Source organism: Chinchilla lanigera, unplaced genomic scaffold (genome assembly GCF_000276665.1).
Source record: "Chinchilla lanigera isolate Chin_1 unplaced genomic scaffold, ChiLan1.0 scaffold00107, whole genome shotgun sequence".
Classification (NCBI taxonomy): domain Eukaryota; kingdom Metazoa; phylum Chordata; class Mammalia; order Rodentia; family Chinchillidae; genus Chinchilla; species Chinchilla lanigera.
This window is the reverse complement of record NW_004955508.1, coordinates 6,044,604-6,072,316: the sequence shown is the minus strand read 5'-3', so window position 1 is coordinate 6,072,316 and position 27,713 is coordinate 6,044,604. Positions and strand designations below refer to the sequence as shown.

The 27,713-nt window shown below is 49.9% G+C and overlaps 1 protein-coding gene and 1 long non-coding RNA gene across 3 annotated transcripts; one reads left to right on the top strand and one right to left on the bottom strand.

Annotated features, from left to right (window-relative positions):
- Positions 1 to 114: 114 nt before the first annotated feature.
- On the bottom strand, positions 115 to 25,579 carry Rbp1 (retinol binding protein 1, cellular). 2 transcript variants are annotated; one of them, XM_005407782.2, is made up of 4 exons: positions 25,372 to 25,579; positions 24,674 to 24,852; positions 2,153 to 2,254; positions 115 to 361 (listed from the first exon to the last, which is right to left on the bottom strand). In XM_005407782.2, exons 1-4 carry the CDS (start codon positions 25,442 to 25,444, stop codon positions 308 to 310), a joined length of 408 nt encoding a protein of 135 aa, XP_005407839.1. In that variant the 5' UTR covers positions 25,445 to 25,579; the 3' UTR covers positions 115 to 307. The 2 variants fall into 2 exon arrangements, with proteins under 2 accessions (XP_005407839.1, XP_013361739.1); XM_013506285.1 differs by lacking the exons at positions 115 to 361; positions 2,153 to 2,254 and adding exons at positions 17,111 to 17,270; positions 21,947 to 21,993.
- LOC106146967 lies at positions 2,261 to 24,663 on the top strand. Its single transcript, XR_001231654.1, has 3 exons — positions 2,261 to 2,848; positions 18,032 to 21,257; positions 22,889 to 24,663. It is a non-coding gene; the product is annotated as an uncharacterized LOC106146967 (long non-coding RNA).
- Positions 25,580 to 27,713: the final 2,134 nt, after the last annotated feature.

Here is a 27,713-nt window from a genome sequence, read left to right as displayed (position 1 = left end):
GGGGAAAGACATGCCGGGTGCAAACACAGTGCTAAAGCTGCAGGTGGGTCAGGAAAAGCTGCCTTGGAAGTCCTAGGGTACAAAGCGGAATGTGAAACTTCTGCAAAACAGACGTCCTAAACAGAGATCACTTTTATTGGGATGGCTTCATTGTAAGAAAAAGGAAAAGAATCAAAGACAAAGAGATAGACTCTGCTAACGGATGCTTGGGTGTGGCTGGACATTTCTGCCCCATGCTGTGCAGAGGGGGATCCTGCCCCAGATCTATGCGACTCCTTCCTTGAGATCAAGGTCATCAGTCTGAGCCTCAGTGCACCTTCTTGAATACTTGCTTGCAGACCACACCCTGTACTCTCATTTCCTGAAACAAAAGCAGATGGTTGTTGGCCAGAGTAATGTCATGGCTGGGGCACAGAGCATCTTAATGCAAGAACTTTGAAAACAGTGGCTGCTATTGTTCCCCATGAATTGAGCTAATTATTTCCTTAGAATCAGGTGAACAGGGGTAGTGGAGATCAGAATCTCTGCATGCTGCAGAAAGAGCTGGCTAGGAGCATAGATGTGGCTCAGAGCTGGCCAATAAGACCTCTTTATACCTCTTCTGCCCTCACCACCCTCACGAGGCCAGAAAGCTTTAAGAACCCAAAGCCTAAGCCCATGACAGAGTCCATGCCAAGGCTTAGAAGGGATTGGCCCCAGATACATGGATCAATAGGTTGTTGCAGGACAGGACTTCAGGGTAGTCTGAAGTACACACAGGAGGCACCTGGGAGTTTGGGAATGCTTGGATGCCATACTACAGCAGTTATAGCAATATCCCAGGGGGCAGAGCTACCACTAAAGCCTCCCAGGGTTACAGCCAAGACAGCTTGTAGCCTGCCCTCAGGATCGGCTCCTGCTCAGCCCCTGCTGTGGCCAGGTGGCAAAGACAGCTGTATTGCCATGTCTTCTTTTTTTTTTTTTTTTTTACAAGAAGGTGGAACTCTAAATATTTGCGAGACATTTCCTAGTTTTTCAATAGTTGGTTGAAGAACTTTCAAGTCTTTTTAGGGCTTAAATAAACTAGACCCGCAGCCCTCCATTTTCAGCTCCTGGCATAGAGCCACAGAACTCTTAAGCTGAGAGGATAATGCAGGTTACTTCATCTAACCCATTTGCTCTGCAGCTGGGGAAACAAAGGCACAGAAGGAGACAAGTTCCAGGTTGGATCTTGCAGCTGAGGCTCCCCGCATCAGGCTAGACCTCAGGAAATAACACCCTTGCATCTCTCCTCAGAGACCTTTGCAGAACTTCGGTGAGACGGGGTGTCATTATGCAGAGGAGGCTGAGGAAGGGAAGGGACCTTCTGGTGAGTGGCCTGGGATTAGAACCCGGACTGCCTGGACTAGGCTCCTTGTGCTGCCAGAAGTAGCTGCGGACTTCTGTGGGGAAGAGGAGTAGCAGAAGGTCTCTCCTTGGGGGACATGAGCTATGTTAGCTTGCCAGGAGCTCAGGGCTGTGCTCTGGATCTATGTGCTTTTCCGCGACAGCAGAGAGAAAACAAGTGGCTTTGACCTGAGTTCCTAGGTGGAGGACAAGGTGAGTGGGGGAAGCAGGCTTTTCTTCCCTCAACTCTAGGCTGAGATCGTGTCCTAGAGAAGCCTAGGGAGTTCTCCTCAGCCTAGCCTGCCACAATTAGGCACAAAGCGCATAGACATCCTTTGGGAGCAACAGGTGGCTCTTTCTAAATATGCAATGCAGACGTCTAATCTAGCCTTTCAGGGCCTGATATCCTTAGCAGCAAAACAGGAATTAATTCCTATTTTAAGTCACTGGAAAGAGAATCCATTGTTGATGTTTAGTAAGGGCACCTTCTCACCTGCTCCCTCTCATTTGTCAATGCGTTGGCCTAGACAGCGGTGGCAAGCCTCTGGAATGCACGCAACAGCAGGCTGTTGGTATCACTGAATGCTCTAAAAGGTTTGCCATCACTGGTCCAGACCTTGAAAATACATTGCATGGTTCTAAAAGTCACTCACACATCTCCAGGCCCTTGGGAGAGAAGCTTCAGAGCAGAACGAAGGCCCCGCCACTGTCTCTTCCCAAGTCCATTGGGACCTCCACAGTGACAAGGGTCTCTGGGGGCACAGTCTGGCCCCATCCAGGAACCTACCAGGTGCAGCTCGTCACCCTCGATCCACTGGGTCCAGCCGCGGCCCTCCTTCTCGCCCTTCTGCACGCACTGGAGCTTGTCCCCATCCCAGCTCACCGTGGTCTGCCAAGCAACAAACACAGTTACTGGTCCCGAGAAAGACCATGAGGGCTGGGGGAGGGGAGCCCCCAACCTTGATAATCTACTCATGTCAATTTTATTATGGAAAATTTGTGGCTCAATATTCCCTGCCCATGCCATGCTTTTATTAAAGTGTGTAAATCAGTTTTTAAAATTTATGAAAACTTTCATAAAGATCATTGAGAAGGTTAATTAGGAGGGAACACATTGCCGGATGCGGCTGTCATTGCAAAGACGGAGAATGGCGCTGGCGCTGGGGTGTTGGGAGTGCTGACCGATGAGCAGAGACCAGGGTGGGTGCTGTCGGTGGTGAGAGCTGTGTTCCTAGATCTTGTTGGTGAGGAGCAGAACTTTACCTCTCACTGATATTTCATCGTTTCAACCTTGCTAGGTCTTGGCACATCGAAAGATCCAATTCCTTCCTGCAAAGAGCTCTTCGTCTCACAGGAAAGCAGCCATATGTACAAATGGAAGTCGGTAGCTCCCTGTCTGCTCTATCAGGCCTTCTCTGCTCCATATCTGAGTGCTCACAACTGCCTGTGTGGTGCGTGGATTAGCAACTTTTTACAGACAAGGGTAAGGCACTTTGATGCTCAGAACACAGGTCAGTGATGCTCTGACGTTTCCCTCTCCACTGTGCTATACTGCTCCTCGAAGGGCCCTGTGTCATCAGTTTCCGGCTGGCCCCTGCTCTGAAGGAGAGGTAAGGAGGCCCTGGAGGAGAGGCACTTGGTGGGGCATCATGAGATGAAGGCAGAGATGGGACAGTACTGAGTATGTGTGTTCGGGAACTCACGCAGATGGGGAAAGAGGTATGAAGTCCTACCGTCCTGCCTGGGCTTGGCAGAACACAGAGGGGTCCTGCCCGACTCCTTTCACATCCCACATCCACTGTTGAACCCTCCCATCTTCCCTGAGCACCATGTGTCCTGCCAGGGGCTGAGCCTGCTGAAGGGAAGACAGGAATCCTTGGGAGATTTCCTAGTCTCCTTGGAGCAGCATCCCCCACACGAGAATATGGAGCGCACAATAGTGGGGGAACTCAGAGGCGAGACAGCCCTGCCTCCCAATATGGCCATGAGTGTCTCGTCTCCCGAGCCCACGTCTCAAAGCTGAGTGCACAGGAGGTGCCGTGGGCCTCCGTCAGGTTCACACTGCCTGCCTCCTGTGAAACAGCCTTTCCTATGGGAGACTCAGTATGAGTCCTGCCTGGCCACCGCAGTGGGGAGAAGTCTTTGCCTCTGCTCCCTGTGTGGCTCTGAGCAAGTCCATCCTTCCTCTGGACCCCCACACCCCATCTGCCCATGTGAGGCCAGTGACTCAGAAGAGTTACATTCCTGTGTTACCTGCCATGCTTAGCTAAGATCACAACAGGAAAAAGTTGATGAGAACTTGGGAGAGGAGAAATCTGAGGAAGAAGTGTGGAGGGAGCAGGACCTCTGCCTACTGGAGGACCGACCACCTCTTCTTTTCTCAAGGCCCACCCCATTCCCCATCAGCCTCTCTTCTGGGTTCGTTGATCACTGCTGCCCTCTGCTGTTGGGATAAAGTTTGTGCTCATACAGATGCAAGGGTGGGAAGTGGAGCCCTCCTTGCACAGGAGGAAGTCTGACCTGTGTTCCTGGAGCCTGTTCTCAGAGGGAGACAGGACGCACAGGACTTAGGGCTTGGCTCCTCTCGCTGGTCTTAGTGACTTACTCGGAGCTCATGTCTAGCTCCAAGCCAGAGAAGGTCCCACCTCTGTCAGAATACAACACGGTCAATGTCTAATGAGACTGTCACGGGCGAAGACCACTATTGATCTAGTGCCACAAATATGGCAGGGAGCCCAGTCGTTGGATGCATTGTCTGTGCCAGGCTCACGATGGGAAGTGGAGACCAACAGGTCAATCCTCCACTTCAAGGAGCACTTGGTGTTCTCAGCAGCTCATTCTCTGTGTGTGTGTTAATCCAGAAAGCTCCTCGGCATGCGCAGGGCTCCTGACTCCATCGGAGCACAAGAGAGAATTGCTTGTTCTCAGCTCTGGCAGACACATTTTTGCCTCTTTCAGAAATGTTAGTCCAAGACTACACTCATGCTCTCCCTACTAGAAAACAGACAAAATGGTCAAAGGAGAAAATAGTAATAGGATGAATGGGCGGGTAATCTTGCTTCTTCAGGGATAACTGCTCTAACGTTTTGGTATATTTCTGCTCAGTCTTTTCTATCAACATGTACACATGTTTCTGTTTTTTACAAAATTAGGATTGCTTCATTTGTGGTTTTACAGCCTCACCTCTTCATTTATTTGAAGCAATTTTCTATTTCAATGAGTAGTCTCCATAAGAATTACTTTGTTACATATATATTCAGGAAATGGTTACATAATTTGTAAGCTATAGTGTATAATGAAAATGTTTTACACTATACTGTAAAATTTTCATGAGGGACTGTCCCTCAGAAATGATGAAGATTTTAAAGACAGCAACAGCAGAGCAGTTAGGTGGGTAAGAAGTCCCTCTGAAGGACTGCCTTGGTCACACACCCATAACACTGGTCTGGTGGTATTTTATTGTACATGCATACCATTATTTAGCTGACTACTTATTCTGTGACACTTAGATAATTTATAATTTTGTGTGGCTGTAAATAAGACTTCCTTGAAGACACAGTTTTGGACACATTGCTTCCTTCGATAATATGTCTAGTGAAGGAATTGCTGCATCAAAGAATGTGCATATTTTTAAAGCTTCTGGTAAGTATCTTGGTCACCAGCAAGCTCACACCTGTTTACCCTCTAACACCAAAGTTAAAGAAGACTATGAAAGAGAAGCAGGCCTTTATTCCTGGGCTACTGGGTCACCCTTTCCATCTCGGTTGGCATTAAGGGGGGCCATCTGGATATAAACAACACCAACAGCTTAGTCCAAAAGAAAGACAGCAGGCATTAAGGACAGGGGGTTCAGGGAGCAGAATCCCACTTGTTGGCAGAGAAACCTTTCTGGGAGCTCTACAAACTGGATCTCTTTCACCTGAATTCAGTTTCCAAGGAAGCCCTTTCCCAGCCCCAAGTCCCTTTTAGCTCTGATCCTGGGTGAGTGAGTTGCACAAGCAGAGACAATTACGCCTGTCTGTACTGGATGTGGAGTGGGGCTTGAACTCAGTTAGATCATGTGACTTTATCAGGAGTCACCCAAGAGAGGGGATATGATTCAGACTCTGTGAAGGCTTGGGAAGGCGAACCAAAGGTTCAAGATGAGGAAGAAAATGAAGAAATGACGGGGCAAAGGAAACTGCAAAGGGTGATGCTCCAGCAGATACAGGGCCAAACAGAGAACTGAAAAGGAGCCAGAGCTGGACACATTAAAGAAAAAGTCTGTTGGATTTGTGGAAAGAAGACCTGGCTGCTTTTACTGAAGAACTAGAGGCTGGTGAAGGCAAAGAAAATCAAGATGAACAAGTAGAACTTCCTAGGAAGGGAAGGAAAGCAAAGGAGAAAAAAACAGCTGAGGTTTTGCCTTCTCAACAAGGAAAAAGGGTCATGCCTTGAGTGACCACAGAGATGAAAGCAGAGGCAGAAAAATAAGAGTGAAAATCCTGAGGGAGCCCCTGTGGATGACAGTGTGGAGCTACAAGGCCTGAAACAGAGATTAGAGAAGAAACTGAAAAGAGAACTAGGAACCCAGGGAAAGAAACGAGCTGCATCGCCCTTTAAATTGTCTAAAAAGGAAGGAAGAGAAACCCCTGGTCTGAATCTGAATCAGAATCAGAATCAGATATGAGTAGTACTGAAAATAATTTTGATGTCCCTCCAAGAGAAATAGAGCCACAGAGATCTGCAGCAAAAACGAAGCCACAATGGATTTGGATTTGGAAGATTTCTCAGATGTTGAGAAAAAAACTGAAGATGAAGGTTTTTGTCCTATCAGATGCTAGGCGAGCCAAGCCCCAAACTCCCCCAAAACGTACTGAGAAAAAACCAAAGCCACAGAAAAGTACCATCTCAGGAACTGGCCTCCAGGCTCATGATGCTAAGGACCTTCTCCAAGCCCTTCTGCTGATTTCCCAGCCAAAACTAAAGTTACAAAGCCACGTCCTGAAAAATGCGTGACAGTGAAAAAGATGGCAGGAAAAGGTCAGTCTTCTACCTCCACTACTGGTACCAAGAATAGGCAGCACCAAAAGGAACCAAAAACAGATCCAGTCTTGAACCTGGATGTCTCTTGAAAGCATGACCCTGCCAAAAGCAAGAATCGAAACAGTAGGAAACCATCCAGTTCTGATGATTCTGATTCTAATTTTGAGAGAATCATTTCTAAAGGACTAATAAGCAAGAAATCCAAGGGGCAGGGTGACGACTTCTATCTGGACCTAGCCTCATCTCTGGTCCATCTCCACATTTGTAAATGGAAGAAGCGGATGTGCTGCAGGAGGTAGGAAGGCGTCAGCTTGGTATGATCCGTACCTCGCTTACTACCCTGGCCAGGGAGGCTGAGTGCTGGTGGCCCTGTGAGCTGCTCCAGTGCGTCCTTCACATCTCATTTAGAACCTCTGCTTCTGTAGGGCACTGAGCACTCTGGTAGTTTAGTTTGATTCTGGATACTTTATGAAATGTTTAGAGGCAAAAATGTGTCAAGATTATTGGGCAAAATCTAGACAGGCAAAGAAACCTAAGAAGGATCAGGGGAAGTGTCAGGGGACACTTCACTGTCAGGGGACACTTCAGTGTCAGGGGAAGATGATCTGTTTTAAACTGTGATGATTATTTTATGGAATGTTCTTACTGAGCCCAAGACTGGTTTTAAAGTTACCTTAGGAAGGTCTTGGTTCCCTTCCCCTGAGTTCAGTTTGAGAAGGTTTTTTTAAAACAGGAACATCAGACAGAAGTGAGTGAAGCCCGTGACCGTCAGTTCTACACAATACACTGGCTCATCCTGTAGGCAGTTGTCTTCCCCGTCTTGTCTTTGTTTAGTGTCTACTTACTCCAACCTTTAAAATGTGATGTTAAACTCTTCCAGACTTGAGCAAGTTATGTGGTCACTTCAGCATGAGAAAGTTTATCAACTGCTCTAAGCTAAACTGGAGCACTTTGATTTAAAAGTGTCATTCTATCTCCTTTCTTCTTTTCATTAAATATGAGAGGCTTAGTTCTGTTTTATCTTAATTTTACAGGCAGTATTCCATTGGGTAGAACTTCGTAGCTCTAGTGTAGATACCATGAGCTCAGCCTTTTGGGCACTGATTTTTGTTTAAGCAATGAACAATTGCTCATGTCCTCTTACATTCATCAGAGGCTAAAGAAAGCCACCACCGTGGCTCTGTCTCCATGACCTCAATACCATCAGCAGGATGGAGGAAATTACACCAGTTATTTGACCACCTCAACTCTTGTCCTGTCGCCACTGCTGTCCCTGAGTCAGAATCTGCCAAGAGCAGATGTCAAGGGAGCAGTGGGTTGCAGTGGGGGTGGGGGCAGCATTTACTCAGATTATTGCGTTAGTGGCGTGCTCAGCGGTGGCCCTTCTATCTGTTTTGGGAAGTCGTCAGAATTTTAACCTGTGTACCTTTCTTTCAAGATCTTCCTGACTGTCATTTGTTACTCGAGTGATGCATTTATAGATATTTACTGTTTCTTTCTAGTTAGTTTAATTCCAGAAACTTTACACTTTAATAAAATGTTATGAACATTGCCCCTCCTCCAAAGAAAAGAGTCACCCAGCAGATGAGGGCAATAATTTGGGCTGGAAGATGAGCCTTGTATGACTCAATGCTTTCTCATTTCCTGCCAGGGCAGGGCACCCGGCTGGCACTTAGTACATACCTGTTAGTCCTAGGGGGGCGGGGCAGTGCTGCAGAAAAAAATGTAAGCACTGTGCTAAGGCTCTGAGCAATCTCCTGCAGGGACACCCTTCGGTTTGTCCAGTCACTGCTGCAAGTCAGAAGGGAGTCACAAAGAGATCACCACGGAGAAGAGGCAGACTGTCAGGGCCCAGTGTGGGAGACGTGTGACCAGTGGAAGCACGGAGGCTGGGCTGCCCGGCAGAGCTCCTGCTCTCACAGGAGTTTTAAGAAGTGGGATGGGGCGTTCCAGGTAGAGTGGATAAGGACTCACTGGGGTGGGAGCAGGGAAGGAGAAGTGACGAACAAGACCGCGCAGGCTTATCTGGGAGCCAAAGGGAGGGAGGGCCGAAGCTGTTTCATGTGTGGTTTAGACGAGGCCACAACGCCAGACTGAGAAACACATTTTCCATGCACCTGCTGTGCACTCAGCTGGACCCAGCCGCATGGAGCTGAAGAGGAGCCCACATCAGGAGGAAACAGGGTGGGTGTTTAAAGCTAGTAAGTTTGGCAGTACTTTTTCACATAGCCTTAGATCAAACACCTACTTTAGCAGGATGTCCTGAGGACCAGAGGAAAGAGATACAGATGTGCAGGGCTGCCATACTGGAGGTACCAATTATTAATCATGAGGCCCAGAGCTTAGACAGTGATGGGGTTTGCTTGTTGAGGATGAACAGTAACTAAAATCTTTCTTCACGCTGAGGATTGGTGAAGCAGCCAGTGATGGACATGTTGCTTAGCATGGCTGAAATGTTTTGGAACTCCCCCTCCTTCCAGGATATTTGGATCTAAGAGGAGACCTTCAGCGGCCATCTGAGCCTGTCCCTGGGCACTCTGAGAGGCTTGCCTGCCACCAACTTTAACTACTCATTGTTTAAGCAGACCCGATACCTGGGGCCTCCCCACCGATAGCTGTGATGCCCCAGCAAGGTGGCTTTGTTCTCTGACTTTGCTACCTCACGTTCACTTTTAGTGGGACTGGACTCTTCTTTTTAAGCTTTGTATCCTATGGGAATAAATCAGCTATTTCCCAACAGGCCAGATTTTGCCTAGGTGAATTGGAGGTATAGCTTAGTAGTAAAATGTATGTGTTTAGCATGCCTGAGACTCTGGATTCAATCTCCAGCACCACCACCAAAAAAAAAAAAAAAAAAAGGAATATTTACTCAAGAACAGAAAAGAGGGTTAGAGAGTCTGGCAGGATTGCAACAAATGAAAGAGTAAAGGAAATAAGAAATGTTGGAAAGAGGATGGGTAACAAAGGTAATTCATTTTCTTGTGACACAAATGTACGTTCTTAAAACAATCTTCCCCAAGACCCAAGAACTTATTCAGTGACCCTCCTATGATGTCAGAAGCCAACCATCTTTGCCAGAACAGGAGTGGGACCAAGATTCAGCCTTACTGGAATGCCTGCTATGAAAGGTTCTTCAAGAGGTCATTCTATCCAGTTTCCTAAATTGATCCAATTAATCAGGATCTACTGGGGGCATCTGAGGCAGGAGCATATTGCTAATGCTTTTCAAATCACAGACAGAGGCAGGAGCCTGTGGGGGTGTGGTGGACATCAGCTGTGGCTGTCGCAATCCCCACTTCAGGCTCTGAGACTCCACCCTAAAAATGAAATCCAGACAAATCCAAGAAAAAGGAGGAGCACAGCCACCTGCAACTCAGCTCCTCAGCAGGTACGCTGACTTCATCAACTGTGGAAAAGTGCAAGTGGTCTGGAGCCCAGGGCACCTGGTTATAAGCAAGGCTGGTCTAACTTTGGTATTAAAAACTAATAACCCCCGTCACTATGGCTGCATCAGCAGCTTTCCGAGAGACGTGCAGAAAGACGAATGGGGACAGCTGCGCACCACTATGACAAGGGCTGTCATTCCAAAAGCCATTACCTAGCTCCCCTGGCCACTTAGAAACCCCAGCTGGGACCGCTACTTGGGCCCGTGACAAAGCAAGCCTGGCTCCCACAGGCAGCTGAGTGGGGATTTCTCAAGGTTCACGTGCCCCACCCCAGCGACTAGCAGTAGTAACCAGTAGTGACAGCCAATTTCCACTAAATGGAACCCTCTCTTGGCAGCGACCCGGTGTGATGTGCAAATGGTGAGATTCAATTAGGCTTTCAGGAAATGCACGACATTTATTAAAGCTCTCACGTACTCTCAAACTCTCCAAAGATCACTCCTGTCCCTCCACACCTGTCCTCCCACTCCTGTCGGGCTCTCTGCTTACAGAACCCCCTTTGGAGGGTGGGGCTGAATTTGTTGTCTCTGGTTCTAGAGCCAGGTTACAAGAAGTGAGAACTTTCCCCGCGGCTGCCTGTACAGGCCTGAGCCAGGACTGGCTGAGCTGTGATTCCAAAGCCCATGCTCTGGAGATATGGGGGTAAATTTTACAAACCACATCGTGAGTCGAGGCTCTCGGTACGTACATCCTGTGAATTACTAAGTGATGCAAACTGGGCCTTTCTCCTAGAGTTTGATTTTCACCTGTATTTTTCCCTTTGAGGGTATGTGTGCTCCGGGGACAGTTACAGTGTTAACGCAGTCTTCGATGCTTGTGTTGAGTACATGAGGGCGGAAGGGCAGGAAAGGCCACAGAAAAAGGCCAAGTTCTGAGTCTGTGCTGGGTGCTTTCCACAATGTTCCTCTTAATCTTCAAGCACTATGGCTGATAGAAATGAGGCTTTTGTCATCTAGGGGCTAGGGGCTGAGCCATAACCTGAATCGGTTCTCTCTGACTGAGAAGTCCACAAGCTTTCTGTGAGGCCAGCCCGGGTGAGTGGTAGGGAGTGGTGCCTCTTCTTCTGATCTATTTCCGGTGCTGGTGGTGGGGTTGCAATTACCGAAAATCAGCACATTGGGGGGAAAAGCTTACTCGGTATAAAACAGATTAAAACTAAGTTAATAAGGGCTTCAAATGTAAATGAGCAATTATAGACTGAAAATGTGTTAAAAGCAACTATTATGAACCAGTACAGCTCCAAGGCCTTTGTGGGTGTGCAAGCATGCAATTTTACTGGGAGGAAGTTGGCAGTAAATGACAACACAATTCTTAGGAAAAACAAAAGTAAAACATTTGGACTAATAATCATGACACATTTTTCCCTCCAAAATATTCAGAATCAAACGAAACTGTCAGAGTGCCCAGTGCCCTACAGAGGCGGAGTTTCTAGATGAGATGTGAAGGACGCACTGGAGCAGCTCACAGGGCCACCACCTCTCAGCCTCGCTGGGCAGGGTAGTAAGCGAGGTACGGACCATACCAAGTTGACGCCTTCCTACCTCCTGCAGCAAATCTTCTTCTCCCATTTACAAATGTGGAGACTGAGGACTGAGGTCCCTCAGCCATGGAGTGGGCAGATAAAATTTGATTCTAGAGCCTGTGTTCTTACATACCGTGTGCTGCAATCCCCTGATCCAAGCCCTTGAATACTCAGTAGACTTTTGCAGCACGGTTCTGTGCAAGGATCACCATTCAGCAATCAGGAGCTCCATGCCTCCTGCATGCCAGCCACAGGTGCTAGAGAGAGGGAGGCCAGGTGAACGTACTGCTTTAGGGGCTCATAACCTCCTGGAGAAAAAGGCAAGCAGACAATTCCAGCCGAACAGTAAGTGCTGGGTAGTCGAGAGGTGCGGAGGTGACGGGAGTGAGAAGTTGCTTCACCAGCCTCTGAGGTGGGGCAGAGGTCCATCGGAAAAGCTTCCCGGAAGAGGTGTGGTCAGCAGTAACGCCAGAACTAATGCCAGAGTTAGGTGAAGGGGTAGAAAAAGTAAGAAGAGGAACAAAGAGATTTTAGGGAAAGAAAACAGTACAGCCAGACGTGGGGGAGGGGGTAGGGTCAGCAGGGGCTGCATGAAGGTGTAAACAGGCCTTGCCAGCGGCACTCTCTTGGCACGACTTTTCCAAGAAGCCAAACCCTGCCCCTCCAACCCCAGACTGTGCTCCTTCTTTCTCACTGCATTGCTTGGGAGCTCCAGCTGGCCAAACCTGGAGCCATGGGACATCCCAGCGCTTGCTTCTTGGGGGCCAGTGCAGAAATCGGCCTGTTGTCAGCTCCACCAGGACAGGGCGGTGTGTGTTTGGGTTGGTGCAGGTGACCAGGTAGATGTAGCGGGTGAGAGGATGGAGGGAAAGGAATAGGGAGATGTCCTGCCAGAGAATGCTGGGGGGATGGGAACCCTTTCCCTCCCATGGGATTTCTTGTGTCTAGTTTTTTTTTTTTTCCGGTACCGGGAATCATGACCTTGCGCTTGCCAGGCAGGCGCTGTGCCGCTGAGCTAAATCTCCAGCCCCTTGTCTCTAGTTTTATCTTTCAAGATAAATAAAAGTTAAAGAGTTCCTAGAAGGTAAGAAGTGCTATCTCTGTACCCATGGAAGCGTGAGCAGGTCAGAAACTCTTGACCAGCAGAGAGTGCCTTGGGTTTTAGATTTTACTCACTGTAGGCTACCAGACACTGCTACAGAATTTGGGGCAGAGAAAATGCATCCTACCATTTGTTGAATGAACGAATGAAGGGTAAAAACCATTCTAGGAACACTTTGGTGATTTTTCAGGCAGTGAACAGCCCTATGCCCCCTTTTTAAGATAAAATATCACAGGAAGTGAGGCTGCTTATTCTTTTATAGATAGCCTTCTAGAGATGGGTTTGCTGTGGGAGTGATGCGGCCCCAGGTCTTTGAGAACTCAGGCATCCTACTACACAGGGCCACACAGCTAAGAAGAGTATGAGCCATAAACGCTTTTCTGCCTGACTGAGCCCACAGCCTGACCGGTGATCCTGAGGCTACTGAATAGCACCTGGCGGGCCACAGGCCTGGTTCTGGCCCAGCCATGGAACAGAGGCTCACCTGCTCCGCTGCGCATTCAGGAAGCACCAAAGAGACTCTTGGAGAGAAGCAGGCCTGAGCTCCAAGCCATTTGGACCTATTTCTGGCTGAGTGACCCTAATATCAATTTATGGTACTTCTCAGAGGCTCCTTCTCCTCATCTGTAAAATGGGGCTGAGCCACAGCCATCAGATGAAAGGGCCACAAGGACCCGTTTCAGCACAGGACGCAAACCACGCTGGGTAAGCCGTAGATCCTCAGTGCTCTGGGCCTTTACCCACCGGTTCTCTGTGAGTGTATGAGGCATGTTCCTCATGGAACCTGGCCAGCTCTTCCTTGGCTGGTCAGGTGTCCCTTCAGACATGTGACTACTCCTAGAATCTGTCCTCTGAGGCGGGCAAGGTATTATAACAGTTCCTCTAAGCGGAGCTGTTGCCAGAAGGCTTCCCCACCGTTGTTCACCATTTCATCCTCACCATGAAGTAGGCATCTCCTACTTTACAGTCATCCCCATTTCACAGACTAGTAGAGGCACAGAGAAGTGAAGTAACCTTCTTAACGGCACCCAGCTGGTAAAGGGCAGAAATGAGATTATAAAAAGTTCTGGCTCCAGAGCTGACCATTACTCAGCTGGACCAAGAGGCTTCCGCCTCAGATGGAGCAGGGCTGCGGATGAAAAGGAGTGTTCTGGAGACCCAGGCACAGCTGCCTCTCTCACATCTGGGGTTCTCAGCTAGCACCGGGACCTCCTCTACTGGGAGGAACAGGGTACACTGCAGACCTTGCCTCCCTGCAGTGGGCAATTCCATGTCTCACTGGCACTACCTCATCAGGGCACACTGCATTTTAGATTTCAAAGCCTGACAGAGAAGTCGATGCAGAGCTGTGACTCCTTAAAATAACAGCAGTGGTCTCTCTCCTCGCTAGCAATCTAGAGTCAGACCGGCTGGATTCAAATTCTACCCGCACCCCCTACCTGATCTGTCATTTTCTTCATATTTAACAGAAGAAGAACTCGGGCACCTTCACGACAGAACTGTTATGAGAATGAAAATAATTCATGCACAGAAAGTGCTTAGAAGAATTCCTGGCAAACCCAACAAACATGAGCTATCATGAAGTTGGATTAAGGGGATCTTACAGTGACATGGTCAGTCAGTGACGACCGTTTATATTGTTCTGCTATTTTCACCTAAGATTCATTTAACACAGTGGATCCTGTTGTGCTATATGAGACCTTGGTGTCCAGAGACTCAGATGCATTGACAGGGATACAGTTGTCCAAAGAGCAGCACCTACAGGGAGAGATCTCGAGGCAAAAGGAAGGGGTGCTCCTGGGAAGGGGAGTGGAGATGGAATCCACAGGGCAGTCAAGACTGGGCTGGAGCTCCCCCAGTGAGTAGTTACCGTTGCGCGCAAGGGGATTATCCCAGGGAACAGAACAGAGATACATAAAGGATGGCAAAGGAAGGCATCCACAGATGGTGAGGTGGGGAAGGGAATAAAGGATAAGGTTGTGAATGGGACTGGAGTGGCGGGCGGGGCCGTGTCCTGAAGAGCCCAAGGGCTGTGTGACTTTTATGTGTCAGCATGGGGGAAGAGCGTGATCAGACTCCCTTTTTTAGCACGTAGAGGATGGGCCTAAGTGTTAACGTGGTAGAAGGGAATGAACAGAAAGATTCTGCAGTAATTAAATGAAATAATCCATGGAAAGCGCTGAGACTGGCACATAGTAAGCACCGGAGATGCTAATTGCTATTATTATTGTTATTATTATTACAGGCAGAGCAGTGGGGATGGGGGAAAGGGGAAAGAGATGTTAAGAAGGAGCATTGGTGGAGTGTGTTGACTAATTGCCCATAAACACTTTCCTTTTCTCTTTAAAATGATCATTTATATGGCTACACAGTGTTCTGTAGAATTAAAAAGCCACAGTCATCCTAACCACCCATGATTATTTGGCATTTAGAAATAGTAAGAGGAGACAGCCTGCTCTCTAAATGACACAAAGTTAGGGAATCAGAGACTTCTGAAGTCAAGCCTCTGGGGACAGCACTCAGTATTTTTTTTTTTTTTTGGTACCAGGAATCAAACTCGGGACCTTATGCTTGCCAGGCAGGTGCTTGTGCTGCTGAGCTATATCCCCAGCCCTGAAGTTGAACCCTGAGGAGGTGGCTGCCCAGTCCTGAGACCCCAGGCAGGACTCAGTCCCCAGTCTAAACTGGGAGGGCACCAATTTCTTTCTGGGACTGGGGGGTTGGATAGATTGCTGGACTCATGGTGCTCCAGCAGTACGCTCAGCGGGTGGTTGTGCTTATGAGGATTGTTGAGGATTATTATCAGCGCTGCACACAGATACCTTTGTACAAATAGACTTTTTTTTCTTCTTTCTTTCGAATGATTTTCCCGGAATACAGTTTCATAATGGGATCTCTGGGTTAGACAATAAGATGATTTTCTGACTCATCAAACATTGTCAGACAGGATATTTTCCCATCACTTTCTGCGTGCGGGGCCAGTTCTCCTGCAAGGCTGGCAAAGAGAGGTTTGGGAGCGTAGGTTCTCTGCCATCCCTACCTTCAGGCCCATTGCATTGTAGCCCCCCAAGCCCCGAGCATTCTGATACTTCCCTTAGACATTCAGATGGGAAGGGGAAAGGAAGGGAAGAAAGAAGGATGGAAGGAAGTGAGAGAGGGAGGGAAAGAAGAAAGATGTAGTCCTATTTTTGGACTCCAGGTAGCTGGCACGCTAAGCATCTGCATGTTAAAGGGAACACCCAGAGAAGTCTGAATATTTAACCAGTATAAATACACTCTGATGGTGGGATCACAGACAGCATAACAGACACCTGAGGTCCCTCCCAAAAGGGCCACAATGTGTGTATGTGTGCTCGTTCCTGTGTGCACTGGCACAGCTCAATTTATACAACAGAGATAGCTACAAAAAGGGTTTCTAGAGAGAGAAGCTGTGGTAAATAAAACATAGTCCTTACAGTCAGAGAAATTTTCAGCCAACACCAAGGCAAGAATATCTTAGCCCAAGTGAAATATCTGCAACAGGACCTCAGCTGCCAGGACTGGTCTCAGGATGCCCGACTATGGATATGGGTTGTACAAGGAAAGGCATAAATGCCCTCAACCCTCTTTTCTTTTCCAACAAAGGGGCCTTCTAAGTGGTCATCAGGAAACATCGGGATGCCTGATGGGCTTTCTGCCTGCCTTCCTCCTCTGGTTCCAACTCTGTGGAGCCAGGGGCCTGGGTTGACTGTGAAGGCCTGGTAGTCCTCAGAGGCTGGGGTGGCAGGCTGGCACAAAGGAGGCTCCCACACCGAGTTCCAGGCCAGAAGGTGGTTTCATCTATTGTTTAGCCCCATCTGTTTGGGTGCACGGTTGAAAGTGAAATCTTGGGCCACCCCAATACTTTCAGATTTTTCCCACGGGATCCTCTCTTTCCCTTCCAGCCCACATGCCAACCTTCCATGCTGGGCCAGCGTTGCCAGGTGTCTCCACCCCAGTGGCAGAGGACAGGCTCAGACACCATCACTGTTCCTCTCCCACCCCCTCAGAGTCCTACACAGGATTAGTCAGAAGAAAAACAGCCTCATCCTGACAGACCTTTAAAGATTAGCTGGAGAATCCTGTTTCAAGCCTACTGAGCTCTGCCTGTATGCCAGGAACATATAACATACATACGGCACCCTGATCTCTCCAAAGGATCTGCCACCAATAGGCTCTTGTAGAACATGCCACACTCCAGTAAGATGTGGAGCCTGTGTCCCTGACCTGAGAAGATGGGTGAGCATGGGTGACTCAGGCCTGACCCCCAGCATGTGGCACTATTGGAAAGCGGTAAACCTGTAAGAGGTGGGACCTAGTTGGAAATCTTCTGGTCATATGAGGATAGGCCCCTGAAGGAGATGGTGAGGCCCTGGCCTCACCCTCTTTCAATCTGGGATAAGGTCAACAGAGTTCCTCCGAGAGGAGCTTCTGCTAAGAAAAGTGCCACACGACAGGGCCAGTTGACCACGGACTGAAACCTGTGAAACTGTAAGTCAAAACAGACCCTCCCCTTCTGAGTTGGTCATCACAGGAATTGTGTTACAGTAATGGAAATCTGACTAACAGTGACTTCAGGGGCTAGGTAGCTCATACAAATTGTCAATCACGCTGCCTTATTTTCCAAAGACACTCATTCTTGGAAGCTCACTGCAGGATAGTGAGGAAGCCTAAGAAGCCAGCAGAGGGCAAGGGTGAGTGGGCCACCTGGAGAGAGAATCCTCCAGCTCCCAGCTGCCTGGCATGGAGCAGGGACATGCCATCCCCTCTGAGGCTTGTTCCTATTGCAGATCTGTGAACAGAGTAAACGATTGTTATTTTCAGGCACTAGGTTTCAGGGTGAGTTGCTACACAGCAATAAAAAACTGAAATAGCCAGACATGGTGGCCACAAGGATGGCAAGTCTGAGTCCTACTGGGGCAACTTAGTAAAACCCTGTCTCAAAGTTAATAACTGGGTAAATAAACAAGTAACAAAAAGGCTGGGGATGTAGCTCAGTGTGAAGATCCTGAGTTCAGTCCCTGCTATTGCAAAAATCAAAACAACAAAAAACAGAAACAATTGCTACATTTAACTCTCACAAAAATTCCATCAGTGGATCCTACCACTGACTCCTCTTTATAACTGAGCACACAGGACCTCAGGGCATAAAGTACTTTCTCCAAAGAAACACAACTGGGAGGTGAAACGGGATTCCAGGTCCAACTCAAACTCAGAGCTCCCAAAATGCTCTTTCCAACATACCTCTTCAGCTGCACACACCACGGCACCGCTCACTCAGACTCTCAGCTGCAAACCCTTGTGGCTTCTGCACGATTGGTGTCCACAGGTCGCCCCTCCCCACCCCTCCCCAGGGAAGGCCGCAGGGCTGCACCTCTCCATTCTCATCCACCCTGTTTCTGCCTTCCAGCTTCCTTCCTGGGAGAAGGTACTTCAGGCCCTCTGAGCTCCCAGGCACCTCCAGCCCCAGCACTGATTACTACGCAGACTTATGATGAGAACATTCCAGAAGCCTGGGCACAAGTCAGCTGCTTCCTTGCTTTTCTTTCTTAGGGCGATGGAAAGTACAGCTTCTGAATCAACAACAGCAGCAGCAGCATCTGGGAACAGGTTAGAAAGGCAAGTACTCAGCCCTGCCCCAGACCTTCTGAACTAGACATGCCGAGGGCAGGGCATGCTCAGGTAGGAGAGAACGACTGTCCTAATCACTTCTGTGGGAAACCCATGATCTCTGGAGTCTCATGTTTTCAGATGCCAGAGACAGGAAACCTGTTCAAAGCACTTAAGGGAGAAGAAAGGGAATATACTGGCTTAAATACAGAGAAACAGAGAATGATGTTAGCAGCAATAATGCCTCCAGTGTGCCCCACTCTTCCTAGCCTCATCTTATATTTTCCTTCTATTGAATTTCTCCCTGCACCATGGAAGGCAGGGTGAGGGGGCTGGTCTTAGAGAAGCCAAGCTTATATCACACCACTTTATCACTACAAGGGAATAGAACTCACCTCTCTCTCAAGGTCTCTTCATTAAGTCCTAGGAGAGGCTGTGATTATTCAAGCTGGAGTCACATGTGCAATCATGTGACAGGCCACGGGAGCCTGTGCTCACCCTGGCAGAGGTGCTCATCCAGGAGAGGCAGTATACTATGATGTGCAGGTCCCCGCAAGACCACAAGGTGAATAGGCATAAATTCCACCCAAAAAGGAGGTGCTTCTCTACGTGGGAACTGGCCAGGGGAGCAATGTCCAAAAATCAAATAGCTATAACTCACTGAGTAACACCTGACACCATAAGTGAGTATACCTTGTTCCTGGCTCTGGGGTATTGGAAGGGGTCTTGGTTCCACTCCATACTTAGTATGGTGGCTTCCAAAGATACTGTCCCCCATGCTAACTATACTCTTCAGAATTTGCCTTGTGAGACACCGGGACGACCAGGGTGCACGTGTGAAAACAGAGGCAGTATGTTTCTAAAGGTTAAAGTCACCGTGGCAATTAGGTAATAAAGGTGATTGAGACCCAGCAGTGCTAACTGGAACACCAGCACTCCTCTCCTCATCCCTCTCGACCTGTCTCTGCCCACCTCCATATGCAGAGGTGGAGCAGAGGTGCCGGAGCAGACATTATGGTGGAGAGCTTTATAATTACACTACTTAGACTCTTCCCTCAGCCCCTGGCCAGCTGGGGGTGCTTGAGCTAAGAAGGCCCCTCCCCTCTCTGAGCCTCAGATTTTCATCTGTGAAATAAATGCATCTGATGATACCTGCAGAACAGCCTTTGCTGTGGAAGACCAAGGGAGGAAGTACTAAGATCACTTGGTACAAGCCTTGTAAAGATGTACCACATCTGTACCACATCTCATTTTCTTTCTTTTCTTTCTGCCTAACAAGAGCCCAAACACAACAAACCAGTGTAATTTTTGAAAGCTACTTTGTGAATTGCATTTGGTTGTTTTAATTCTCCTTCTTGTAATCCTCAAAAGCACGGTGCTGACACTGATTTCAAAGGTCGGAGAACTTGAGCTAAGACATGAAAGAGATCCTGTGTTTCCATCCTGGCAAGGACCCAGCTGAATGTCGGTGCCTGCTCTGGGCAGGGGCGGCTCTCAGAGGCTTCACAACCCAAAAACATCCTCAGCTCTGCAGCTCAGGGAGTAAATTTTGCCATTGGCATTGTGGTTGTTAACATAAGAAGCAAAAGATCTCTTTAATGGGTCAAGAACAGGATCAGAAAGCTGGCAAGAGTTTAAACCAGTGTTAAAAGTGGAGGTGGGTTTGTGTATTACCATATATAATTAGATATACAGCAAGATGGATGTAAGTAAGGATGAAGGGAAGGAAAGGAAATATAGACTGTCAAAAAAAGGTTTAGAAAATCTGTAAGTGCTGATGGGGAAAGACACTTTAGAGATATTCAGTGAGCGATCTCTGTGCGCACAAGTGGATTCTTCTTTTCTTCCTTCCTTCCCCACCCCTCCGCAGCCCACCTCCTCTCTTTTATCGTTAGGCCGAGAGTAACCAGTTGATCAATCACTAGCTAGCTTATGCACAAAGGAGGACTTCCGGATATTCACCAGAAACTGTACCAGTGACAACCTCTGGGAAGTGGGAATTGGCCAAGACGTGGGGGAGGTCTTTTCCTTTTCAGTCTGTACTCTTGGCCTATCTGAATTTTTCTCTTTTGTAATAACAACAATGAAAGCAACAGTGGCGAGGGCTGGGAGTGGAAAGCAGGCCCCATGGAGGGGTCATCCCGAGTTCAAGGCTGGATAGGAAGGAGAGGCTACAGCTGGGGGAGGAGGCGCCAGGCCCGAGTGAACAAAGCGGCCTCCTCCAGGGAAGCCCTGACCTGGTGTCCACTGTGGAATGACAAATGGCCCTTCCGCCACCACCATGCAGGGCCAGGCTCACGGCTGTGATTCCTGCCTGAGGCTCAAGTCTTTTCCCATAAAAGCCGCTCACTCTGGGGGGACCTGGGGACAAAGAACTGAATGATTCTGAGGAACTGTCTTGCCCAGGAAGGGGAAATGTTATTTGCAGGTGAAGAGCACTTTCCTGTCTCACAGCCCCCCACCCTGCCAAAGTCCCAGGTGCCATATTTGACAAATGATCCTGGCTTTCCTCAGGCCTGATGCTGCTGCATTTTAATGGACAAAGGCTGCAGGAGGCAGTGGAAAAGAGCCCTGCGCCTGTGGGCCAAGCCCAGCCTTTATCCACATCCACCAAAGACACGGCCATTGCTGCTCATGGGTCCTGCAGAATCCGACAGACCAGACCGGAAAGTGGAGCTCTGGGATCCAGGGCCACACAGCTCTGAGTCCCCTTCCACTCTCCACTGACGAGAGGCCACACAGACATTTCAGGTGTTTCTGAACATGGACCACAATATTTGCATGGGTCAGATGAGGAACACATTTGGCCGGGGTCTTCTGCTTAATTTTGTAGTCTTTCTACTTTTCATAAAGATGTAGGCGCATCCTTCTTTACTCCAAAGCGGTGATTCTCAAGGATCTAAACCACCCCTGCCATCGCAAAAACTTCTGACAGAGGCGGCCAGTGCTATGGGCTTCGAATCTATGCTTCTAACAGGTTCCCTGTGCTATTGCTGCCTCACACTGTTACCCACTGCTCCAAAGGAACACCCGGATGAACAGTGACAAATGGCGCTGGATCCTTGACTTCCGGTAACCAGGTGGGTGAGGACTGTGGTAGGTTGGAGAATGTCCACCCATAGGAGGCAACTAGGACAGTGTCCCAGAGGTCCACACAACACAGGAACAGGTGGGTGTGTAGCGTTTTTAACTCTTCTGCTTTCTTTTGTGGGAGGAGAGAGTTTAAGAACAGCCAGAAATAATGGCTTTTTCTATGAAATCTTCTCTTCGGCCATCATTGGCAACTGTCTCTTAAGATTTTTAAAACATTGTGCAGCCCAAACAAAATACATCTGCAGGCCAGGTTCCACCCTCTGGCTGTTGCACTAGAATACAGATAAGCTTCCCACAGGAAAGAGGCAGGATCAGAGCTCTCAGAGCCTGAGGGCCTCTGAGCCCTTTGCTGTGTGTGTGTGTGGGGGGGGGGGGGGTCAGGCTGGCCACACCTCCCTAGCAGACACCCCCACCTCTTTCTCCCACCCCTTGGGTCACACCTAGGCCCCTATCCGGTCCTCATTGCTCCCCCCACCCCATATTTTGCACTCCAGCCACACTTGCAGAGTGCACTTCTGAACGCCCTTTCAACCAGGCCTTTTCTGGTCTCTCTGCCTTAGTGTGCACGGTTTGTTCTGAAATGCTCTTATTCCCTTTTCCAATCTGCCCTAATTCTCACTTGTCCTTCAAGGGCCTACTCAGCTCTTACCTCCTTGGGGCCTTCCCTTACCACTGTTCACAGCTCTGTGTATCTGGAGCCCCCTCGTTCTCCCATCAAGCACTAGACTGCAAAAGCCCAAAGATGTTTCCATCTCCTCCACTGACCCGGGCAACCAGGAGGCCTTGTGTGTCCAGGCTGAGGTCAGGGCCTGCTGTGGGATAGGAATAAAATAACATTTACCAGACACTGTTTTTTTGGCCTTGGTTTTCCTCTCTTCTTTCTGTTTGCCTGCCTCTTTCCTGTTTTCCTCCAAGCCTCGCTTCATACTTGCTATGTGTGGGAACCCTCCCTGACCTCCCGGACCAAGGCAGGGTGCTGCTTGGCCTGGTCATATTACAGTGTGACTGCTCCCCCTACTCCCCCTACATCACTCCATGAGGACACAAGTCATTTCACTGACACAGGGGCTGCAAAGACAGGAGAAGCACCCTGCAGTCCTTGTAGGACCCAAAGGAGGGGAAATGAACAAAACAAGGGGTAAATGCTCCAAGGTGAGAATGTAAGTTCTGCGATGTGCTGTGAACAGTCCTGCCCTGCCCACTGTTGCTGGTAGGTTCTGAGCATGCAGGGCAGAAGGCATAGTGTTAAAAGTAATCTTTGACAGTCACTTCTTTCAGGACATCTGGGGGTCTTCCGAGACCTCAGCCAAGGTGGCCTATTGGTGCCCAGGTCTCCCATAAAAACTCCATGATTCTATTATCCCATATCCACCCCCAGCAGTTCTCCTCATGGTGGTCCCAAGCCATACACTATCCATCAGATGGCCCAGAGAGAAGGGTTTCTCTGCGGTGTAGCAGCCAGGGGAAGTCTAGGCAGAGAAGGGCCAGGGCTTTCCCACCTCCCAACAGACAACAACAAGGTGAGTGAGTGGCCATCTACTGGGGAGAGGGCCGCCCCGAGGGCTGGAGCAGTACGGGGAACCAAGAAACCCAGCCTAGTTTCATTGAGTTTGTCCAGAGCTACCAGCCTGAGTTCAGAAACAAAGGTGGCCACTAATCCCTCCTTCGTGTACAAAGTCCTCTCTTCACTTCCTTTTTCTTTTCCAGTGAAGTGCAGAAGTGACTTCCTTCAGGAATCTGCAAACCCATCTCTGGGTGGTCATACTCTCTCTAAACTTCACCCCATGGCTTCCACTGTCACCACTGAGCACACCATTGTCACTGTTGGTGTGTCTGTCTCTACCACAAAGACTCCAGTACGCACAGTGGCTAACTCAGATCTTCTGCCACTCGGCGAACCTCCCCAACGTCACACAATGAGAAATCCTGTATATAAGGCAGGACTGGAAAGTGCACTGTGAATATTAAGTGAACTGATGTGAGATCTGAACAGTACCCTGCACACAGAAAACACTTTGAATATACTGTGAATATTCACCAGGATTAGGAGGCGGTCAACAAATGTTTCTGGGGCTACCGCACGAAGGAAGGACAAAAGAGGGAAAGTAATTGGTCAAGTACAAGCTGGAACATTCAGGGCTGCGGGGACCCCACACAGACATTTGATGTGTTCTGACAGCACCTAAAAGTGAGCTGGGCATGAGGACTGTCCTCCTAGAGCAAGGTCCCTTGCAGTGGACAGAGGCAGGGCAGAGAAAGACAGAGCCTGTCTGAAGGCTTCCTCTCCCGCTGTGAAGAGGCCTTCAGAATGAAAGGCATGATGCAACATGCCGTTTCCCTCCAGTGTTTCCGCGTCAGTGGCCTTTCCAAGGACACTCCTTGCTGATTCCTTCCCATTCCCAGCATTCCAAACAGTACTCGGAACCCAGTCCTGCCTGCCTTCCCTTCTGATGACTAAACAAGGCGGGGGTTGGGTTGACCAGGCTGGGGTTCCTTATTCCCAGATGGGGTACATCAGCCGCTATCCTCAGGAGCTCAGCTATCCCCTTTCTGCAAAGGCTCTTCAGCACGGCCCCTGGGCAGAGCGCTCTTGCAAGTCTCTTCCCTTCTCTGAGCCTCAATCACCGAATAGCAGGAGTTCCGACCCCTCCCTCACTAGGCTGTGGCATACAACGCCTGGCACAGGGGTAGGGAGAGCAGCAGACCTACCATAAAGTCCCCAGCCAAATAGTGGGAGGGCCAGGTGATCAGCAAGGCAGCTTCTGGGCTGAACATAAATCAGCTCTGGACCCAAGCCCGTGACAGGAAGACAGGATGTCAATGGCAGCCCGGGGTTGACCTTCCGGAGTCTGCTGTAGTAGCACTAATTGGGGTCTCCTGGTCACTGGCTTCCCAGCCTTGGGGCATGAATGGCTTAGGGACTTCTCCTTCCCCCACAGCTGCTCCCTCTGCCTGGGCAGTGGGGCACTGACCTCCCGAGTAGGTTCTGATCAAAAGGTCTACAGGAAGTGGTCTGGGGGCCAGAGCGGAGACCAAGCTGGCCCTGCTCGCTAGAGCTTGCACTTCAGCAGGGTCCCTGTATTTCTTCTTTCTTCTCTTCTGTCTAAAGCCAGAGAGAACAGAGTCCACTTGCCTGTCTGGAATTCCAGCCTGCCCCTCCTCAGTGGCACTACTGGGGAGGTGTCATCTCTCCGAGACAATCTCTTCATCTGTAAAACAGGCAAACTCCCATCTGCCTAGAAGGCTGCGTGGTGCTTCAGTGAATTCACACAGGACAGCACCTGCCCTGCACACAGTAGTCTCACTCGGCAGCCCGCGGCCTGCATAACTGTCTGTCTGGTCTGATCTGTCTCTGCGTGGTGCTTCCTACCCCGGGGCCGGGAGTGGCAAGATCCACAATCCCACAGGACACAAGGACCCCGGCTCCCCTCCCAGCCCGCCAGGCCCTCAGTCCTCCTGGGCAGGGGACATCCAGAAGTCACAAATCCTCACCATGCACTTGCGGTCATCTATGCCCGTCAGATCCTCCTCGAACTCCTTCCCAAGCTGGAAGTCCATGATGTAGTTCCTGAAAGTGCTCAGGGTGCGGATGATCATGTGGTCACCGTCCTGCTCTATCTCTTTGTCTGGCTTCAGCAAGTTGGCGATTTTGCGCAAGGCCACATTGACATCTACAAGGTGTGCAAAGACAGAGGCAGAAGGTTGGCGGGAAAACTCAGAGAACCTTCCCAGAAGGAGCTGGGTCCCTCCAGGAGCAGTGCCCACCCGGAACACAGTTGGGATTAACCTGCTTGTTTTGTGCTCTCTGGGCCCAGACTGTCTGGGCCTCATTTATTCATTTGTTTTCTTCTTTTGGCAACAAAGTTTTCTGCCCTCTTGCTAACCCCTTAAGAACAAAAAACCAGCAAACCAAGCCCAGCTTTGCTAATTACATTATCCTCCTTCTGAGCCAACTGGCAGATACTTGCCACCAATTAACCCCAACACCCCTGATCCTCCAACTGCAGCCCGCTGGTCGCCTTCCCTGGTGTGGGGGTGCCGGGGCCTCAGCTCCCCCCGCCCCCCCCGTGTGTGTGTGTGTGTGTGTGTGTGTGTGTGTGTGTGTGTGTTGGCGGGGCGCTCACGAAGACTCCGGGGACGACTTCGGGGAGGACCCGGGCGGCCCGCAGAGAGTGGCGGGCAGCGCTTACCCAGAGCGCGCAGGTACTCCTCGAAATTTTCGTTGCTGAGCATCTTCCAGTACCCCGTGAAGTCCACTGGCATTTCTGGGAGCGACTGGGGACCGGCGGCCACGCGGCGGACGGGAGGGGCTCTGAGCTCTGCGCGGGCAGTGGCTGCTGTAGCGATCGAGAGGGTGGGCGGCCCGGAAATGCTCGCCCTCTGGGACCGGGCTCGGTGGGGCTGGGACAGCGGGACACCAAGCGCGTACAAAGCTTGGGGAGGATCCAATGTGGCAGTCGCTCCGCCCCGCTAGGGGGGCGGGGGCGGGGTGTGCGGGGCAGATTTGTCCCTACAGTGTTTTGCTTCCGACCTGCAGTTAGCTTCCCGAGAACGGAAGGGGAGACGTGGGAGGTGAAGGGTTGCTTTATTGACCCCAACTCTTCCGTTCTTGAGGGTTTCCTCCAAAGTTTGTGGACTCTCACATTCAGCGGCCTCTTGAGGACTGGAAATCCGTGCCCTCGGGTCTGCCGGGCTGATGAGGGAAAGGGGCGCACTTACACGCCTTTGTGCAAACCCCTGGCCCAGGGGCGGTGCTCCCAGGGGGGTACAGCTGGACGGTTCGACTTTGGGGAGAGCTAGGGGCCGCTCTCTGCATCTTTCTGGAGAAAGTGAAAGCAAAGTTGAGGTTATTTGGAGACAGCTGTTAAAAGCCCTCCAGGAGGTTCTGACGCAGGATCCAGCTAGAGACCCACCGCCCTGTGCCAATGTAAGCACTTAGCAGCGATGCACGGCTTCTTTTCGTCTCCCTGCTCCCCTGCTGGCAGCGCAGTCCTTCCTGTGTTCTGCACTGAGCTTTGTTCGCTTACTGTCGTCTGGGGTCCTTCCCACCTCTGCACACGGAAAGCATCCCCACTGTTCTGCAGGAGAAGCCATTGTTTATCCAGCCTGGCCCCTGTTGGGGGACGTAGCTGCTGCTTCTGATCCTCCACTATTAGAAGCAGCACTGCCAGTCACCTCTTTGATCGCGTCTTGTCACCTGTAGAGGTCTGTCACTGTGCTTCAGAACAGCTCTTTGCCTCTAAGGAGATGACATAATCACAGTGGTTGACTTTTTGACCCTCCATTAAAGACTAAATATCGCTTTTTAAATTGCTTTTAGCGCAAATCACAGCCTGGGTGACACCAGGTACATTTTCTTCCGTTTTTATCAGCACTGCCATGCCTTCCCTACCCCGGGGCTCTGGTTAGTCTCTGCAGTGCCTTTGGCTGACTTAGTGAAAGATTCCCCTTCCTCAGGGAAGAGGCAGCTTCCTCCCAGGGAGTGGATGGGATCTCAGCTCCTCACACCTCCCTTGCTCCACAGCAGAGATTCTGAACCTCAGCACCAGTAGTGTTTGGGGCCAGACATCTCTTTATTATGGGCATGGGGGTGGGGCTGACATGTCGCTTAGCAGCATCTTTGGTCTCTATTCATTAGGCCCCATGGCATTCACAGCTGCCTCCAGACACAGGCAAGTTTGGGCCCTGGTGGGAGAACAAAATTGCCCTGGCTGAATGCCACAGCTGTAGCCCTGTCAGGCCCCTGTCATCCTTTGTCCTTCGTTGGGCTCTGAGGTGCTCAGGCTGTTGGTTGTTCACACAGACAGTGGCTCTGTGTCCCTTCCTAGCCAGCCCAGAGCTCATCCTAGTGGGAAGCCAAGGCAGCCCTCCCCAGACACCAGGTGCAGGAAGACACATGTGGCTCCTTCAGGGGCATGGAAGGGCCTGGCCTGGCCTGAGTTGTCTAAAACTTCTAAACAGGGCCAGCCACTCCCTGGCTTTTCCATGTTGTACTGACATGTGGGAATGGAAGAACAGGCAAAGGCTTCAACAGTGAACCAGAAATTCCTTGGCCACCCTCAACTAGTCTCAAGTCTTTTTCTTTCCCTACGGCACCATCCAGCTCAGCCATCTGGATTCATCACCTCTTCACCCTTCTCCCTTTGTCCTGAATCTTGAGGTGGTTTATGCCCAAACCAGTACAGTGCATGGTAGAGGCCGAGTCAGTTCTGCTCCCCTACCAGACCTGGAGTGGCCCCCTCATGCTCTGGGCAGAAGCCTGTCCTTTCTTCCACCTCTCTAGCCCTCCTCTGTCCACCCAGAGAACCAAGATCTGACCATGTCTGTGGACATTCCTGATCTTCTGACCTCTGTCTTCTGAGCTGGCTGCCCAAGCACATAGCACTCAAATCCATTGCCTTTACTTAGTACCTGCCTGTATCTTTGTCTACACCCCTAAAGAGGTTAATATATTTCTTCCTGTGTTAGTTACTTTCTCATTGTTGGGACAAAGTACCCACTACCCACAAGTTAAAGGAGGAAAGATTTATTT

Coding starts and splice junctions, on each gene's coding strand:
- Rbp1 (XM_013506285.1), bottom strand. CDS start 25,444: ATGCCAGTGGACTTCACGGGGTACTGGAAGATGCTCAGCAACGAAAAT. Junction 24,853..25,371: donor GGAGTACCTGCGCGCTCTGG/GTAAGCGCTGCC, acceptor CACACCTTGTAG/ATGTCAATGTGGCCTTGCGC. Junction 21,994..24,673: donor TAGATGACCGCAAGTGCATG/GTGAGGATTTGT, acceptor CCTATCCCACAG/CAGGCCCTGACCTCAGCCTG.